Source organism: Streptopelia decaocto, assembly GCF_964273445.1.
Source record: "Streptopelia decaocto genome assembly, chromosome: 6".
NCBI lineage: Eukaryota > Metazoa > Chordata > Aves > Columbiformes > Columbidae > Streptopelia > Streptopelia decaocto.
In genome coordinates this window covers 32,542,584-32,561,453 of record NC_138660.1, presented here as the reverse complement: position 1 = coordinate 32,561,453, position 18,870 = coordinate 32,542,584, and the positions used below count along the sequence as shown (strand labels likewise).

Sequence of the window (18,870 nt, the reverse complement as noted above, 5' to 3'; positions counted from 1 at the left end):
GCAGGTGAGGACCGGGGGTGTAGCTGCTGCCATGGCAAAGTACCCTTGTGGCAGCAGCACCTGCACACCAGGAACTGCAGCATCCATGTACCTTTAAACAACATTTCTCAAAGAAGGCTGGGCAGAGGTGAGTACATACTGTTAATGCTTCAAAGGAGTGGAGTATCACAGTTAAATTTTTAAATGCTATATTCAAAAAACTCATGGGCAAAAAAGCATTGCTTGGAAATTAGTTTCTGCTGCAGTCAGAACTGGCATTGCAGAGTCCTGTTGTTCACTGTAAGACAGTGTACAGTAAGCACCATTCAAGGCTTGTCATCATTGTAGATATGTTTTACAGTGTGGGCTAAGGAGAATTGTCGGTCTACAAGGTCAGGAAACATGATACAGAAAAAAACATGGACTTTTGCAAAGTCTAACAAGTTAGGTTAAATCACAAGTACCAGCAGAAGTTCCTGCATCAGCTTTGACTGTTTTGTCATTGATGGAAGTGGTGACAAATAGTCTGCGAGCTCAACAGTACCACCATCAGAGCTCCTGCTAGACTGTCTTGTGCCACTGGATTCACGTTGGACACTGTCTCTGTAGTCTCAAGAGTGCATGTATCTATTTTGCTTAAAATATAACTTTGCCATTTCCCAAGTGTTGACTACACACATAGTATTAATGTACTAAATGGTGATCCATTTGTTGCTCCCCTCATACAAGGAATTACGCCGGTTCAGCACCCCACCATGCTGAACCCAGGTCTGACAGCATTCAGCACTGAGGAAGCAATTTGCCAAGTTGGATTTGCTCATAGCACAGAAATTCAACTGCTGTCTCAAAAGTTACCCCTCATTTCCAGAGATGGATGCTGGGGCTGCTCCAGAATCTTTTATTCCTTGCCAGTCATGCAGCACAACATGACATCAGCTCCAGGTCTTCACCCTTTCAAGATTCAATCTTAGAGCCACAGAATTGCTTGACAGTGATGAGGCCACTGCCCTGCTGCCAACTCAGGGGGTGGCCAGCTGCAGAGTGTACATCACAAATCAATACTGCTGTTGCAATCATATTCCTGACCAGTGCTTTCAGCAGAGAAGGAAACTCGAAGAAGAAGAAGAAGAAGAAAATTCAACAGTGCAATAATGGAAGTGTTTTTTAGAGAAGCAGTGCACACAGAGGAACACCAAATGTCATTCACATAACTACTGCAAAGGAACAGCGTAATGGTCCCTAACTAACAGCTATCTCCAAAGAATGTTCTTTAATGTCTCTTTCTTTTTCTGAGTTCATTTACTGTATATATTCATATGCCCCCTTTGTGGACATGTGCTGTTCTGAGTGACTGAAGAACAATGTCCCACTGTGTTTCCCTCAAATATTAGTCTGTTATATATTACAAAAGCTGCTTTACTACATACAGGTGCATCAAAAAGGATAGTCTTGTTTGCCAGCCATATGACCCAATCTTTGTAAACTCTTCAGGAATTAGTGACTGCTGCTGATTAAACTAATCTGGGTGAGAGGTATGAAAACAGCTTTCGTCCTACAAATCTGGGTGTGAAGAATAACTTTGAAAGTAAACCACTCTCTAGAAGTAACCAAGAGGTTTGTAGACACTGCCTGCTATTAATCTCTGGATAGTCCTGTTACAGATAAGAGCTGGGCACTGCTGTTAGAAGGGGGATGTAACTCTGGGACTGAAATGCACAGACCGGTCTAATCTCATGGAGGTCTGTCATAGGCCCCAGAATTAATATTCATTAAGACCTAGTGCCTAGGAGCTGAGGGCATCATAAGCAAACCACGCACATTACCAGCTGCAAAGGCAGGCTTTGGCAGCAGAGTGGGGCTGGTCCTTCTTTGGACAAAGATGCACAGAGGCAACTCTGGCCCAGACTGCCTGAGTCAAGCTCAAGCCTTATCCTGTAGGCTATCTCATGCTCCCAACTCTTGTCTTCTTTCTCCTGCAGAGCTTGCAGTGGCCCAGTGCACACAGCGCCCTGTTGATGTCGTCTTCTTGCTCGATGGCTCTGAAAGGATCGGGGAGCAGAATTTCCACAAGGCCCACCGCTTTGTGGAGGAGGTGGCCCGACAGCTCACGCTGGCCAGAAGCGACACGGACAACATGAATGCCCGAATTGCGCTTCTGCAGTACGGCAGTGAGAGGGACCAGAACGTGGTCTTCCCATTGACGTACAACCTGACGGAAATCTCGGACGCCCTGGCACAGATCAAGTACCTGGACTCATCGTCCAACATCGGGTCAGCCATCATACACGCCATCAACAACATCGTGCTCAGCCCAGGAAATGGGCAGCGGCTCGCCCGGCGCAACGCTGAGCTCTCCTTTGTCTTCATCACTGATGGCATCACGGGAAGCAAGAACCTCGAGGAGGCCATCAACTCCATGAAGAAGCAAGATGTCATGCCCACAGTAGTGGCTCTTGGGAGTGATGTAGACATGGATGTCCTGCTAAAGCTTGGCCTCGGGGACCGGGCAGCTATCTTCCGGGAGAAGGACTATGACAGCCTCTCCCAGCCCAGCTTCTTTGACAGGTTCATTAGGTGGATATGTTAAATGGAGTGCACATGTCCTCTTCTCACCAGTATACACACCCTTGATATTACCCATTTCATTTTCTTCCTTCTGTATGGTTGCTAGCATCTCTGAGCTGGCCCAGAACAAGCTGCCTTCTGGGTGCTCCTTTCTAGCCAAAATCCAGAGCTCTTTTTGGATTTTCATGATGAAAAGTCATGTATCTTACATTTATGGTGCTAATTAAAACCAAAATCAAAGCAGGATACAGAGCCATACGACGTACTTCTGTAAAGCTTTACGTGCACTAAGCCATGCCTTGAATACGTGCTGTAAGCCTAGGAGGGCTTGTCAGACAAGAGAGAAACCTTTCCAGTGTAGTAGGACAAATGATCATCTCTAGTTTTCAAACACTCTCAATAACCCTCAGCATCCTGTGAGGAGCTTTATGGTTGTGACATCCCCCAGTCCTTCGCAAACCCTTTTCCAGATTGTCTCATCCTTTCTTTTCTCTCAGCACTTTTTGCTCTGAGAATCAATTGAGTTTATGACACAACACATGCGGCTTGAAATGGTCAGCGGTTTGCCTTCATTATGCATGGCATGCTCCTCTTTTTCCAGGAGTAATGGGATAGTGAGAGGTTTTGCCGCCTTCTACAGTTGTCTGCATGTGCTCCTTTTGGGCTTTTTGTCTATCCTAAATTTCATAGATCTTCTTCAAGATCTTAATTTTCCTGTGGGCCATATCTCCCTTGCTTCCTTCTGCCATTTTGATCTTCATCACAACCTGTTCATTTATTACTGCACCCAAAATGCTGGCTGAGAGGGTCAGCATGCCTCCCAGCATCTCACAAAATACTGGGCAGCCTCTGGAGCTGCCTCCCTGTCATCCCAATGTGCTCAAAGCAACCATGGTGCCTTCTTCCCACCGGTATCTGCTGAGCGATGCCTAGATTTGGACTTGAATTGTGCAGTCTGCAAAAATAAACAAACTCTTTTCACCCTATTTTGAAGAAGCCTCTTTATTCTGTAGTTTGTCTCTTTTTTTTCAAATTATTTTTAATGAGCAGCTGATTCTCCTGGTGCTAAGCTGATAAGCCCAGATAAGTTTGTGTTCTGCCTCTCTTCACAAATGCTGGAGCACAAGGCCAGGGGTCCCTGCAGCACTGAGGTCACAGGGCACTACTGAGGACCTGAGGGACCACAAGATGCTTATGGGGCTTCTCCAGCTCTCACCCCTGGCCCCGGTACCCCCACAGTGCCCATTCAGACCATGATCACTCAGCACAACAGAGACTGTGTCTTCATTCTTCACCTGCTTCATCTTCTTCACCTGTTCACGGGTGGGAAGAGCTCAGGTGCCCCTCTTTGAGGGGACTGCACCTTTCCCCATCATGAAGATGGAATTGTACCTGAGTCTGGCTTACCCAAGCTTTCTTCAGCCCACTCTGGCATCCAAGGATGATGGAGCAGGGGAACCCTCCAAGGATGGGAATGTTTCTGTAAGTTCATGTGCATGGTGGTGGAGGTGGGATGGGGAGGAGAGGCTGGGCAGGACCTGGGTTGTCCATAGGAGACCCCAGAAACAGGTGCAGAGGAGCTGCAGTGAAGAGCATGGTGGTGGGGACCTGTGGCCACATGTGCTGCAGCGTCACTGCCACATGTTCTTCTCCCAGGTAGCAAGTGATAGGACAAGAAGAAATGTCCTCAGATTGTGCCAGGGGAGGTTTAGATTGGATATTAGGAAAAAATTCTTCATGGAAAGGGTTGTCAGGCATTGGAACAGGCTGCCCAGGGTAGCAGTGGAGTCACCATCCCTGGAGGGATTTAAAAGGCGTTTAGACAAGGCTCTTAGGGATGTGGTTTATTGCTAGAGTTAGGTTATGGTTGGACTCGATGATCCTGAGGGTCTCTTCCAACTGAAGTGATGCTATGATTCCATTCTATGTTCCCTCCTTTGATAAGGAAAGCTGATGGGTAGTTTTGAGGGCCACAGGACAAAGCACAACTGCATCCAGAGAGGAGCCACTGGAGTGAAACCGCGCTGCCCCAGCATGCACAGAACAAGGCTGTGCTGGTGGCAAATCTGGGTAAGATGGGCTGTGCCACCTCTTCTGGAGATTCCCACTGCCACAGTGAGCTGCTCGTGTTTGTGCCACTGGGTCCAGCAGCCAGTCACACCGGCTGGCATCAAAGCCTTCATGATAACAGGGCTGGGAAGGGGCCTTTTGAGCCATGACAAAACAAAATTAAACAGCAAAAGCAGTCTAGTGTTAAAATGGCTGTGGTTAAAGCACTGCCAAGCTCTTTACCTTTCCCAGCGTGCCACAGTTCTATGGCCCAGGGGCTTCAGGAGAGCTCGCTACTTTTTCTTGCTAATTATTACTGTAGGAAACAATTCTTTTGCAAATATAATAGGCTCAGGCAGGATCTCTCAGCAAAGCATATTGTAATAACGATTTTGCAAAACCTAAAGGCAGGCACACCTAATAGGGCAAAAAGCCCCTGCTTATATCTCCCCAAAATCCTGGCCGCAATTTCCCTCCCCTGTTCCCCATTGGTTGGGTACTTCAGGGTTTACAGACTATCCCAATGCACACAATACCCTTCCCCTTATCAATCTATTGAAGATATGGATTCCTGGTACTTTGAGTACACTTCCCCCTAAATTAACGTATCAATATACAGGTATCGGTGTGTATACAGGTGTCAGTACATATTCTGGGAAGAGACTGTGTATTACATTAAGAAATTCATAGTCCGATGTGTCTCAGTCCTTCCCCCCTGCTGGGGTCAGGCACCAGGTCCTCAGCTATGTAAAAACAACAGTTCTTCGCTAAATGTTCCTTACATTACCCTGGCATGGAGGATGCCAAGGTGTACAGCTCAGCAAGGGAAAGCTATGGCATTCCCCAGCCAGCCCCTCCTCTACAACTGGGAAAGTTCACATGAAATTTAAGGACTTCTATGGGTGATGTGATCCACGTTAGAAGCCAGCATCATTGCACAGGAAAAAAAACACACAGACACCAGCTGACTGCAAACTAGCACATGATATTCCTTGTGCGGCTACCTGCAGCCTCAGGGATGGACTTCAGCAGGCTCTTCCAAATGACAGAGGAGAGAATTTACAGGCTAAAACCAAGAAAATCACTCAGCAGGTAAAACGCTGCTCTAAGAGGAAGGGGAAAGGAGAGGAGCAACATGCAGGTGTTTCCTGTGGGGCGTCCAGTTTCATGTCTCATCACTTCACCGCTGTGCAGGTGGGAGATGTCATCTTCAGTCTGAGTCAGAACTGCTGCTGGAGCTGCTGCTGGAGTGCTGGAGGAGACAACACAACTTTAAGGTAGTACAGAAACAACCATCTTTCACACCATTTCTGATGCATGTTAGTGATCCTGGGGTGGGTGCGCGTTCCCAGTGCCCAGGTGGGGGCAGGTTGAGCCTGCAGCAGCGGTGGCTGCAGACCCACCTCTCCCAAGGTACCTTTGCACCCCAGCAAAAGGGGTGCCCTCAGGTTTGCAGGCTGGCTGGATTGCCAGCTGGCAATTAGCGGGTAATTAATCCCCAGGGGTCATGCGGAGGGTAAGCCTGTATGAGAGTCAGCGCAGCACGACAACTGCAGACAGCAAACCCTGGCCGGGACACATTGACTTGAACGTAAAACAGCTGCTAATAACATCACCGCAATGTTTGTTGCAATGCTGTTACAAACCACGGTTTAGAGTTTGGAGCCATTATTTTTCTGCTTGGAGAATATAATTATGAGCATATCGTGGGAGGGCTGCTTTTTTTTTTTTTTAAATTAATATTTTACAAGCTTATCCTGGCCAGTTAAGCAAACTTCAGAAGGGTCCTGCTCCCTCCCAGCGAGGGCAAACATCAAGGCAGATCATCACACAGCCATTACAAGTGAGAGGAGCTGACGGTTTGCTCTGTTTGGGAAATGCTCCTACCAAAACTGTGGTTTTGTTTAGCAGCTCCTCACTCAGACCTTCTCTTGGAGGACACCTGTCCCTGGAATGGCGCTTTCTGCAGCATCAACTCTTGGCACAGGAAATCACTTTTCCCTTTTTTGTTTTTTTCTGTGGAGGGGTTCTTTGGTTATCTGTTCTGCTGTTTTGTTTGTTTTTTAGGCGGGAGCTGAACTGCTCCTCTGCTGCAGGGCACGGAGCCTGTGTCCTTTACAGAGGTGTGACTTGCTCTTGGGTGAGTAGGACAAAGTCCTGGGATTTAACACGCCACCTGGTGCACCCTGGGCTGTGTCACTGGTGCAAATGGCTTCAAGAATTTCAGGGGTCATGCTTCAAAAGGCTCGCTTGAAATGACTCATGCTTGCCTGTTTGTTAACCAAACAGGAGTCTAACAAAAGCCACTGGGGTGCTGGCAGTCTGCTCTGCAGGGTGGCTGAGGGGACCCCCAGCTGCCCAGGTGGGATGCTGTGGCATGTTAGAGGGGGTCTGGAGGACCGCAGCAGAGATTTGGAAGGGTCCGCTGCAGCCTTGTTCTTACCTTGCCTCCATGGTGCTGCTTCTTGTGTTTCTTCTTGTGCTTCTTGTGGTGCTTCTCGTGGTGCTTCTCATGGCAGCCAGGGGGGCATGGTGAGCACCCCGGTGGTCCTGGATGGGGGTGCCCATGGGAGTGATGCCCATGATGGTGGTGGCCTGGGGAGTGATGCCCCGGCGGTGGGGGCCCATGTGGGTGATGCCCCGGCGGGGGGGGCCCATGTGGGTGATGCCCCGGCGGGCAGGGGCCAGGCGGGTGATGCCCCGGCGGGCAGGGGCCAGGTGGAGAGGGGCCACAGGGATAGCCACCTGGGTGTCCTGGGGGACAGGTTCCAGGGGCGCTAGGTGGCACGGGAGGGTAGCCAGGGCAGGGACCTGCTGGAGCGCTGGGACAAGGGCATCCTGGAGCAGCAGGTGGGCAAATTTGGACTTGTGGTGGTGGCACCCCTCCGGGTGCACCTAGGAAGAAGAGGGAACTGTTAGGGAGCAGAGCAGAGCTCTCCTCGGACAACGCAATGCAGGGACCTGGTGTACCTGCCCACCCTCCCAGTCTATCCCCTCCTCAAAAACGATGCCCCACTCCCCTTTAGTACGCAGGGCATCCCCCCCAGGTGCCCGAGGCAGTTGCCTCTCTCCAAGCCCCAATGGCTGCGTGGTACCCGCAGCCCTACCTGGCCCCACGGCTCCTCACCTGAGTTGGGGTTCCACATCCCTGCTCACTGTCCTTGGCACGGCTCTCTCAGGGTGGCAGGCACCCATTAAATAGAGCCCGGCCCCGGGTGAGGAGGGGTGCAGCGGGCAGGGGTGACACTGCCAAGAGGTGGAACCAGCCGCACCGCTCCCAGCACCGTCACCATGGGCACACGGGAAACGTCAACACACCGCTCCCAGCTGGTACAAAGGTCCCACAGGGCTGATAAAAACAGGGAATGAAGGGTGGTGATTTTCCCCTCCGGGTGTCAGGTGATGAGGTGAGTCAGGCGTCCCCTCTGTGAACCCAGCATGGGGCAGGGTGCCAGGGGGCTGCCCTCCCGCAGGCACTGCTGTGGGACAGCGGGGCTCAGCATCCAGCTAATGGCTCCCTGTGGCAGTGCTCAGGGTGCTGCCGTGGTATGTGGGTGGAGAAGGCAATATCTGTCATCAAACCTGTTCAACAGTGACAGGAGGTAGGGCTGGATGCCCTGATGCTCAGATCTTCCTCTTGGGGGGGGTCTATGAGGAGGAGACAGAGGTTCTCCTGTCCCATCTCTATCTTCCCGCTAACACCCCAGTGCTGCTCTGTGTTTGGCAGCACTCCCTTCCCAGTCCAGTGAGCAATATGCCAGGCTGGTCTTGTCATGCAGCATCAAAAAGGCACCTTGCAGAAAGGGACTGTGCCAGGTCTTGCCCCAGCCCTGTGGGCAGGGAGGTGTCCCGGGGAGTTTTCTGGGCACAGAAACATACAGGGGTGTGCAGGGCCAGGAGGTGCACATGCACTGGGGTCTTCTCCTGGGCAGTGCCATGGGGTCCCTGATGTCCTCTCTGTTGGGACCCGTATGACCCAAGCACTGCCAGCCCAGCCAGCTCCTCTGCTCCAAGGATTTGGGGATGGAGACTGGGGTCCGAGCCCAAGACAGCAAAAATCACCCTTGGCAGGGAAAGGCCAGCAGGGGACATGATGCCAGGATCTGCCTGAGCAGAGCAGCTCTCCCAAGGTGGATACCAAAGTAGCCCAGGCAGGGTTCAGTGTGTTTCCCAGCTGTATTTGCTGCTGCAGAGCAGCTGGGCCGTTCCTGAGCCCCTCTCAGGCCACCCGCTTCTCCAGCAGTGCCAGCACGAGCGCCAAGCCTTGCTTTGCCTCCTCCAGCAGCCCTGAGATCTTCTGTGACATCTGCATAGAGAGGGAGAAGGTGCATCTTTTGCCACTCAACAGGACAGAAGAGCCATCCACCAACCACCCCACACATCCCACTGGTGGCAAAGGGAGTGGATGTCTGGGCACGAGGAGTCACAGAGGCTTCATCTCTGTCCCATTTCATCGTCATCACCATGTCCAGGGCATACACACGGCCCCTGCTTACCGCAAGCTTGAACTTCTCATCCTTTATGTCTTTTAGGTTGATCATGACGTTGAAGTAAGCTCCGAACACAGCCGCTTCCAGCATTTTGGCTCCCACCTAGGACAAGAGGCTTGCAAGAAGCTCTCCTGCTGAACTAGAGCATCAGCACATGGGTCCTGCAGCAGGGCAGAACCTCACACTGCAGGACTCCCACTCCCTGTGACCCAGCGGCATGCAACGCTTTACAACACGGTGCTTTCAGAATGTGGCTCCAGCAGTGGGAACTGCCGCACAGGTGGGAATTGCTGGTAGAGGTCTACTCTCCTGCAAGGGTTGCAAGCTGCCAAAAGCTAGTGAGTGGAAACCACTGGCCAATTTGGGAAGCGCGGCTGGAGAGGTGCATCCCAGAAGCCAGGGTACGATGGGACACCTTGCAGGGACTAGCGGTGAGCCTGGCAGCCTGCAAAGCCGCAGCTGCGGCAGCGCCTGAGCTCAGGGCTGTACCTGGATGTCAGATTTGCAGGCCATGTTGCAGTGGCGTGCCAGGTCCTTCAGAGCAGGCCAGAGCCCGCTCACCTTCTCTGCCAGGGCACAGGGCACCCTCACAGCTGTCTTCAGCCCCTGTTGCATGGCAGCCGTGCGTCTGAGGGTGAGACAGCCCCAGAGTGAGCACAGGGTGGCCATGGTCCCCCAGGCTGCACGTCACCACCAGCCTAGCTCACCTCTCCTGCTCTTCAGGGGTGCCCTTTGGCAGCTTCATAGCTTCCTGTAGGCAAAGAAAACCAGATTTTATAGAACCATGAAGTAGTTTGGGTCGGAAGGGACCTTCGAAAGTCATCTAGTCCTATCCCCCTGCAATGAGCAAGGACATGCTCAGCTAGATCATGTTGCTGAGAACCCTGTCCAACCTGACCTTGAATGTTTCCAGGGATGGGGCATCAACCTATGCCAGTGTTTTACTGCCCTCAAATTTGCTGCCATTTGCACCAAGACCCCACATACCTTGCACCAGGGGCCAGGGCAGACCACATAGTTCCCATGCTCTTGCAAACCTCCATTAGGTGACAATGTCCCTTTCCCTGGCCCTGGCTTGGACCAGGGCCGCAGACCTGTTCCTAAGGATGCTGGGGCACAGCAATGCCAGCCCCCTCCCAGCTGGAAAAGCCCCCACTTCCCCACAAGATGTCTGCCACCAGTGGGACCTCACCATGTAGCTGCTGAAGGCACGGGAGTCAGCATCCACCATCGCCACCAACTCGTCCATGGCCTGGTGGAAGGAGGGGATCAGCTTCCTCATGATGGGGTCCAGCTCCTCAAACTGCCGCTTCCCATAGCTCATCAGCCCCACCATGCAGCCCAGCGCTGCTCCCTGCGATGAGGGCACAGAGGTAAATCCTCCAGCAGGACCCGGAGCCCCTTGGGGGACCACAGAGGACCCCCCTAGGCAGGCAGGGACCCCATCCTGGTGTGGGGCACATACCAGGGCAGCCGCGGCTGCAGACACAGAGCCTCCTCCCGGTGCTGCTGATCTTCCACCAACTGCTCGCACAAAGGCGCCCAGCGGCTTGGCCACCAGCCCCCCGTCCGCCTCTCCTGCCTGCACCAGGTACCTGCGGCACAGCGGCCTCATGGATCAGAGCCCCCCAGGTGCAAGGACATCCACCACCACTTCTCACCCGGCACTGCCCTCACCAACAGGTTTTCATCCATCCCTTGGCTCTGCAGCTGGTTGGGAAGGGGGCTAGCCCAAAAAACCCAGCAGGAGGGTGAGGGAGAGGACAAGGAGCCCGATGGGGACAGATGGGGAGCAGGTGTCCCGGTGGTGTGGGGGCTTGCTCTGCATTAGACAGGGTGGGACCATGCAAATGGCATTTGGTGGGACAGAAACACGCCTGCAGCCATGTCCCTGGGGAACAACAAGGACTTAAAGCACATGTCCTGATTGAGGTTTCCTCTTCCCCTGCAGACGTGCATTTTACACTAAGTGCTGCAGCACAGAGTCTGTACTTGGAGGTCAACATGTAAGCCAGAGAAATTTGGGCTAAGGAGGGGCTGGAGGATTTAACACATGCATGTTCAACTTTGGCTACAAAACCTGTCCCTGCTGCCTGCTCAAGTGACCTGGAGCCCCCCCACCCCATGTTCACAACCATCAGCATTTGAGAACAGGGTCCACCCTGTGCCTGCCCAGCACCCAGCAGAGATGTCCCCTGGGTGTGAAGAGGAGATGGGTGCAGGCATGACTCCCGAAACAAGCTGAGTGCAAGATGTAGGCAGTAGGATCCCTCCATCCCGGCAGGGATGGGCACCATGAGGAGAAGCAGGATGGGGGTCCCTACTCGATGATGCGCTCCCGGGGGTGAAACGGAGACAGGGAGTCCAGGCCCAGCCGGCTGACCACCTGCAAAGTTCAGCACCGCCACGTCAGCCCATCGCAGTAAGTTCTGTTGCATCCTCATTCCCTGCTGTTAATTAACCATGGGTGATCCCACCCTAAGACACTGCTGCTAGGGCCACCACCCAGGGTAAGAACAACCTGTGTCACCAGCCCATCCCAGACCTAGGGTCGGTGTGTGGCCGCCTACACACGACTGGAAACTGGATAAATAATTAGCTTGTTCTTATCTAGCCTGTTCCCCATAGGGTAGAAAAGCCCCTCCCTCCTGCAGCTGAAAAGCAGAGTCTGTCTCCTTGTTTCCAGCTTATGCTGGTCCTGGGGCACTTTCCCATGAAGCCACTCGCTGCCCTTGAGTTCTGGTGAGATCTCTTTCCCTTCCTGACCTCCATGCAGGCAAGCGGGCAGCTGCTGCCCATGCTCTGGGAGGGGTGTCTGCTCCCTGAGCATCTCGGCATCCTCAGGACAACAAAGCAACTCGTCCCACTAGCTGTGCCCTCACAGCTTGCCAAGCACCATCCCTGGAGATAAGTGTCACACCGGGGGGCTTATGTGGTCCCAAATCTCTGCTCAGTGCCACTCTGGGAGGCTGGCAGGGGAAGGGGGCAGGGGGCTCTGTCTTTCTCACCCCACCCTTATCTTGGTACCAGGAGGAGCCACATTACCAGCCTGATCTTCTGTTCCTCCTCCAGGATGAAGAGTTTTTCCTTCTTGATGTAAAACTCAGCTGTGTCCAGCACGGCCTTCTTGGGGACAAGCCCCACCAGCTGGGACCCAACCACAGGGAGGTTCAGTGCCTGCAAAGGACATCAGAAACATAGAATAATTTTTGTTGGAAAAGACCTTTTGGATCATGGAGTTCAAATATTAACCTAACATATGAGTGTCCCCAAAGCCATCTATTCTGTACCACTATCACCCCAGCCTGCTGGTCCTCATCCCTTTCTAGGACCTGGGGAGCTTATGGAAAAGCCTTCACTGGAAGAGCTGGGGGCTAGCAGCAAGTTCTTGTGCTTTTGGGGTTTTTGTGCCATTCAGCACACTGCCCAGTTTGGCTGAGCTGAGAGTGAGATAAAGCAGAGCCTGACCCAGAGAGGGGAAGAAAAGCTTGGAGGGAGACATCCTCTGGGAAGCCACCATTGAAACAACCATGGCAGGTTGCCCCATGCCACCCACCTCTGCATCTCGGCAGACCTCCTCATAGACGACGTGGAGCGGTGTGGTCTCAAAGTCCAGCAGGTTCGTTGAAACCTGGGCTATATTCTCTTCTTCCAAATACCAGCCGATGCCTTGCACTCTCTTCAGTCGCCCAGGCTGCTGAGAACTGCCACGGTCAACGCATGGCCTGGGAGACACCTGGACAAGCAGGTCTGCTCCCAGCGCACTGGCAGCATGGGGGTACCTGGTCAGCACCACGACCCTGCTCGCGGATGTTGAGGGCAATGCGGTGAGCCTGCTCCTTGGTGCACAGCAGGTTGACGTTGTATGCGATAAGGAAGGTCCGGGCACCCGTCACTGTGGCCCCCCACCGGGGCACAAAGGTTGAGGGCCCAAAATCAGGAGCCCACTCTGGTTTGGCAAGCTGGGGAGAAGGGAGAGCATGTGGGCTGGCACTGCCAAAGCAGCATGAGCCACCCTCCTGGTGATGGCCTCTCCCTCCCCAGCCAGCATCTTCCACAACCCCCTCCATGTTCAGCAGCACCCAAAGCGTTTCATCAGCTCTTCTCAGTGTGAGCGGACTATGCCAGCTCCTGGCACCCTTCCCAAAGCTGGGGAGGTCTGGCTTGGCTCTGCCTGGCCCCTGCCACCCAGCTGGGCGCTGCCAGGCTCACCTTCTCAGGGAGAGCCTCGTACTCCCCAGCACGGATGGTGGGCAGAGCTTTCCTGCTCTCCTCCCGCGCTGCCTCTCCATACAGGTAAACTGCAAGACAGGGCCAGGGGTGAGCACCACCAGGCAGGGGCTGGCAGTGCCTTGTCTAGCAGGGTCTGGTTTGCCCATTTTCAAGCAAACCCCATTCAGTTAACCTTCTGCAAAAGGTGCACAACTGCAACTGGAAGTGTGTGGAGTGGGACAGGAGGGGCAGAGGTTCCTGGCCCGCACTCACCAGGCACCCCCAGCTCGGCTGCCAAGCGCTGCCCAAAGTTGTTGGCGCAGGTGACACATTCCTCCATGCTGACATTCATCACCGGCACGAAGGGGCAGACATCCAGGGCCCCCATGCGGGGATGTTCACCTGGTAATGGGGCAGATATGAGGATGGGAACTGGGAACAGCAAGCAGACAAGGAGGAAGGACAGCCCTTTTCCAGCCTCTTTTGCAGGCTGGGCACTGCTGCACAAGGAAAGTTGTTTTTGCAGCAGTGACATCTACTCCAGCCCAGGGATATGAGGGATTCAGCCTTTCTGGATTAGAAGGGCGAGCACAAGAGCTTTGCACGGTCCCACCACCACCCATGCCAGCAGGGCTGCTTGCTGCGGGTGCAGTGACATGCCGTGCTTGGCCACTGGCAGCTGATTTTAGGTCTAGCTATGCAAAGCTCACCCACAGCCAACCACACAGGGCAGTTGAGGGATACTCTGTGCCAGACAAACTCCTGCGCTGCCCCCAAGCTCACCCGTGTGCCGGCTCATGTCAATGAGCTGCCCAGCCGCACGGGCTGCACTCAGAGCCGCTTCAACGACAGCCTCGGGGGACCCCACGAAGGTGTAGACGGTGCGGTTGGTGGAGGCGCCAGCGTCCACATCCAGCAGCACGCAGCCCGGTGTCCGGGAGATGGCCTGTCCCAGCGCATCGATCACCTGGCAGGCAGCGGAGGGGGCAATGAGGCTGAGCCAGCAGGATGCTGCCACAACCCCAGCTCTGCAAGGTAGGGGACAACTTTTCTCAGTTTTACCCTTCCCACCGGCAGTGGGTTGGGGGATGACCCCGTGGTCGGTGTGGATGCAGCCCTATGCTGCAGAGAATGCAGGATCCAAAGGCACAAGCACCCCATTCCTACACAGGGGGTTTGTGACACCCCTGGCTCCCAGTGAACCCCAGATCCGCTGTGGTGGGGAAGAGATGTCCAGCTGCAGCTGCACATCAGAGAGCTCCAGAACAAATAGCTTCAGAACAGATTGGGCTCTGCAAAGCCTGTTCCCTGGGGGAAGCAATGGTTTTATGGCAATTTCAGGTTTGCTGCACCCCTCTGGCCCCAGCAGGGCCAAAGTTCAACCTGGGACTGATGCCCAGCACAGATTCCATTAACCTGGCTGGCATGTTTTGGCACAACCACTGCAAGTGATATTTCTCTAAGGGGGTATGCCAGACCGCCCCAAGACGAGCCCTGGTGCTACAGGAACCTGCAGGCAGTTGGGAGGGGGAAGGCTGAGCCCCCACTTCTCACCAGGGTGCCAGAAGGGAGCAGGGGCTGCCTTGCAGAATTTTCAGCATTAGCCAGGCAGGTAAAGGTACAAAGCGCTTTAAAGGAGGCAAGGCAGAATCTGGCAGCAGATGCTGCCTGCATAGCTGCTTCGCTGGGGCAGTCCAGCCATCTGCACCCTGGCATCACCCACCCCTCCACGCAGTCCCTCACCTCCTTGTTATTTCCCTCCGAGAAGTTGGGAACGCACTCCACCAGCTTGGCCATGGTCCCTGGGTCTGTGTGCACCCTGCAGCCCTGTGCTCAGCTCCTTGCACACCGTGGGTTGCCTGCCCTGTCCTATCCAACTGCGGAGCTAAAACCTCCCAGCACACAACCTACTGCCTCTTCCCTGAGCCAGGGTTTCTCATTAACTGCATCGATCTGTGGTCAGAAGACAGAAAGGGTCTTGGGTAAACAATGTGGTACTGGCCATTCAGTGCCTGGAGCAGATCCAGTGCCTGGAGCAGATCTGGGCACAAGGGTGCCTCATGCTTCCCAGGGCCAGCCTTCAACACTAATTACTCACCAGTGTTAATTAATTGCTAGGAGAAAGTGATGCCACATGATGAAAAGCATCTGCTGTACCCAGCATCGTACTGTGGCTCCTGGATGGGAGAGCCTGCTCAGCGACAGGACCCCCAGCATGGGTACGAGGAAAGCAGGTAAAATCTCTCGCTGTGAGCAGGATTCGAACCTGCGCAGGGAAACCCTATTGGATTTCGAGTCCAACGCCTTCACCCCTCGGCCATCACAGCCTCAGCCCAAACCACCTGGGGGGACACCTGCCCCCAACCCCAGGCACCCCCTGATATCCCTTGGGTGCCCTGTTGTTCTGAGAAGTGGGAAAGTCTTTGGGGTGGCCGGTGCATCCCCACACACCCCTCAGCCCCGCTCTGCTCCCCAGGGGCTGGCGACAGGACCCATTCCCAAAAAGTGGCGCCCACAGCAGTGGGGTCCCTGGGCAGCGCTGCCCCCCAGCACCCCAGTGCCCGGCACAGGCTGGGGGTGCCCAGGCAGCTGTGCACCCCGGCTCGTTGGTCTAGGGGTATGATTCTCGCTTAGGGTGCGAGAGGTCCCGGGTTCAACTCCCGGACGAGCCCTCCTTTTGGGGATCCGCTGCCAGCCACAACCAATATGGGGACAGAGCGTGGACAGGGTGACATACCCTGCAGACATGGTGATGGCACCAGCTTGTCTGCCACCCTGGCACAGCTTCAGGCAGCCCCTCACCCAGGGTCTGGGTGCACAAGACCATGCCCCCAGTCTGCTCCAGAGCCACCCTCACCCCATCCTGGCTCCTTTGGCAGCCTGGGGCACCTGAGGGACACCAAGCACCTGCAAACCCCCAAACCCCAGGGTCAGTAGCTTCATGCGGCTGGGGAAAGAAGCAGCAACAGGGATTTTCTGGGAGTGATAAGAAAGTCAGGTAAGAGGGGGACATTGGCTTTGGGGGATGTCCCAGGGAGGAAGAAGATGGGCAGATGTTGCTGCAAAGCACCAGCCATTTCAACCACTTAAAGGACCAGGGAGATGGTTTTGAGGAGGAAAACTCCCAGAGATAGTGGGAACTGAAAATGCTGGGCACAAACACCCTGCTGTCAGTTCCAGCTGCTGACTCCATGGACCCAGGATGGCAAGAGGGACGTCCCTGTCCCCAGAGTGTGCCAAGGCATACAGACAGCCTCAGCTGCCTTCCCAAACTTCCAAAAGTGTGTGAGGCACAGAGACTGGGGGTGCAAGGGGGTGCAGCACCACGGCTCGTTGGTCTAGGGGTATGATTCTCGCTTTGGGTGCGAGAGGTCCCGGGTTCAAATCCCGGACGAGCCCTCCTTTTGGGGACCCACTTTCTCCAGTGGCATGTGGGACCATGGCAGAACCAGAGCGTGATGAGGGCAGCAGTGCCCAGCACTGGGGTCAGTGTCCCATCCGGGCTGGGCACATCCCCGTGGGCAGATGAACCCCCAAGAGCTGACAGGGAGGTACCGCAGGGTGTGTGGGCGGGGGCACAGATGGAGGAAACGGTGGGTGGGAAAGGGCAGCTGAAGACAGGGCTGGGAACTGCAGAGCACCGTGTGCCTCAAGGGTCTGTTTCTGGGGTCAGGGCCCTGGGGACAGTGCAGGGTGAGTGGTGGGCAGTGGGACAGAGATGCAGGGTGACGTCACTTGCTCAGGGTCCTCAACACTGCCCATGCAGCGGGGATGTAGCTTAGCGGGAGAGCGCTTGCTTTGCATGTAAGAGGCCCTGGGTTCAACCCCCAGCATCTCCATAGCCTTTTACCTCCCCAGAGCCCCCTCCCTGCCGGCTGCAAAGCTGGCAGAGCCCCCCGGTCCCACCGAAAAGTCCTGGCCTGTCCATGCCTGTGGGCATGGCTGGCCCGGGGCTAATTTGCAGCACCTGCAAACTGTGGAGAAATGCCAGGGGGCTCAGAACAAATCTTGGTGTTGGTAGGAGCTGCTGAGGCCACGTGTACCCCCACCCTGTGCGAAGCAGCATCACCCCATCTGTGCCTGGTCTCCACAGCAGCTGTGGCTGGCAGTGGATCCCCAAAAAGAGGGCTCGTCCGGGAGTTGAACCCGGGACCTCTCGCACCCTAAGCGAGAATCATACCCCTAGACCAACGAGCCAGGGTGCACAGCTGTGACCTGGTGCAGATCCTGTCCCCCATGGCCCTGGGCACCACACAAGCCAACCTATGCCCAGTACTGGAGGGGGGCAGCTGCCCCAGGCTTCTGTCCTGTCCCTCCATGAGGATGTGGCATGGGGTGGTGTGTGGGAGCCACTCAGAATCCCAATAAAATGTTACTTTCTCACCTCTCCAGAGTTGCAAAACCTGGAGAACCTTGGAGGAGCCAGTGCCCCTCCTGTTCCAGGGCCATCACAGCTCCTGGAAGGGCATTGCAGGGCTCCCTGTGCACCCCTGGTTCCCTTTGCCCTGACACTCCAACATCTGACCTCATCCTCCTGACTGCCCCGTTGTCCTGGGAAGCGGGACAGTCTGTGGGGTGACCGGTGCATCCCCACACACCCCTGAGCCCTGCTCTGCTCCCCAGGGGCTGGTGACAGAGCCCGTCCCCAAAAAGTGGTGCCCACAGCAGCGGGGTCCCTGGGCAGCGCTGCCCCCCAGCACCCCAGTGCCCGGCACAGGCTGGGGGTGCCCGGGCAGCTGTGCACCCCGGCTCGTTGGTCTAGGGGTATGATTCTCGCTTAGGGTGCGAGAGGTCCCGGGTTCAACTCCCGGACGAGCCCTCCTTTTGGGGACCCACCACCGGGAACAGCCCATGTGGGGACAGGGCATGCACAGGGTGACACCCTGGCACAGGGGGACAGGTGGCCTTAACTCCTGAGCCACATCCCCTCTGCTGGGATAGTTCTGCCCCTGCTGGGGGCGAGCTGCTGCCCTGTGGGCAGAGACTCGGCTCAACGGCGGCCTGGGCTCATCCCTTCGTGGCTGGGGCTGTTGGGGCAGTGGGGGACAGGAGAGTGGGGTCCTGCTGTGACCCCTTCCCCTCTGGACAGCTCTGCCGGGAGCAGAACCAGATAGCTGGGAAAATAAAGTGCCCCTGACATTTCCGAGGGAGCAATGAGGGTGAGATCAGCTTGGGGATGTCCCATTCAGCAAGAAAGGTGATGTTTCTTACTCAGCACCAGCCTTTTCAGTCATTTTTACCACCCTGTAGCCCTGTTGAATTTTCAGGGTGCAAAAATCATGGAGATGCTGGGGGTTGAACCCAGGGCCTCTTACATGCGAAGCAAGCGCTCTCCCGCTGAGCTACATCCCCTTGCACCAGTACCACCTCCCTCTTGGCTCTTGGGGGTCCATCCCATCCGTGGGGATGTGCCCAGCCAGGATGCGGCATTGACTGCACTGTGCCAGGTCACTGCTGCCTCATCATCCCTGTGTCCATGCCACAGCCCCACCAGGGAAGATGGGTGTCCAAAAGGAGGGCTCGTCCGGGAGTTGAACCCGGGACCTCTCGCACCCGAAGCGAGAATCATACCCCT

The 18,870-nt window shown here is 55.1% G+C and overlaps 2 protein-coding genes across 2 annotated transcripts in view; one reads left to right on the top strand and one right to left on the bottom strand.

Moving 5' to 3' along the window:
• COL6A2 (collagen type VI alpha 2 chain) overlaps positions 1 to 3,530 on the top strand; it is a 28,614-nt gene extending 25,084 nt beyond the window's left edge. The window contains exon 28 of the mRNA XM_082056549.1: positions 1,959 to 3,530. Within this exon, the coding sequence (XP_081912675.1) occupies positions 1,959 to 2,566 (608 nt within the window). The 3' untranslated portion in view covers positions 2,567 to 3,530. The remainder of the gene's footprint in view (positions 1 to 1,958) is intronic.
• A 5,282-nt stretch (positions 3,531 to 8,812) lies between these two features.
• Positions 8,813 to 15,092, bottom strand: FTCD (formimidoyltransferase cyclodeaminase; the record flags this gene model as incomplete). The annotated part of the gene is made up of 14 exons (XM_082055890.1): positions 8,813 to 8,899; positions 9,090 to 9,185; positions 9,573 to 9,711; positions 9,791 to 9,834; positions 10,276 to 10,437; positions 10,549 to 10,678; positions 11,408 to 11,469; positions 12,129 to 12,260; positions 12,640 to 12,777; positions 12,866 to 13,045; positions 13,296 to 13,384; positions 13,569 to 13,697; positions 14,079 to 14,262; positions 15,039 to 15,092. The coding sequence occupies 14 exons, from the start codon at positions 15,090 to 15,092 to the stop codon at positions 8,813 to 8,815; spliced, it is 1,626 nt and encodes a 541-aa protein (XP_081912016.1).
• Between the last annotated feature and the right edge of the window lie 3,778 nt (positions 15,093 to 18,870).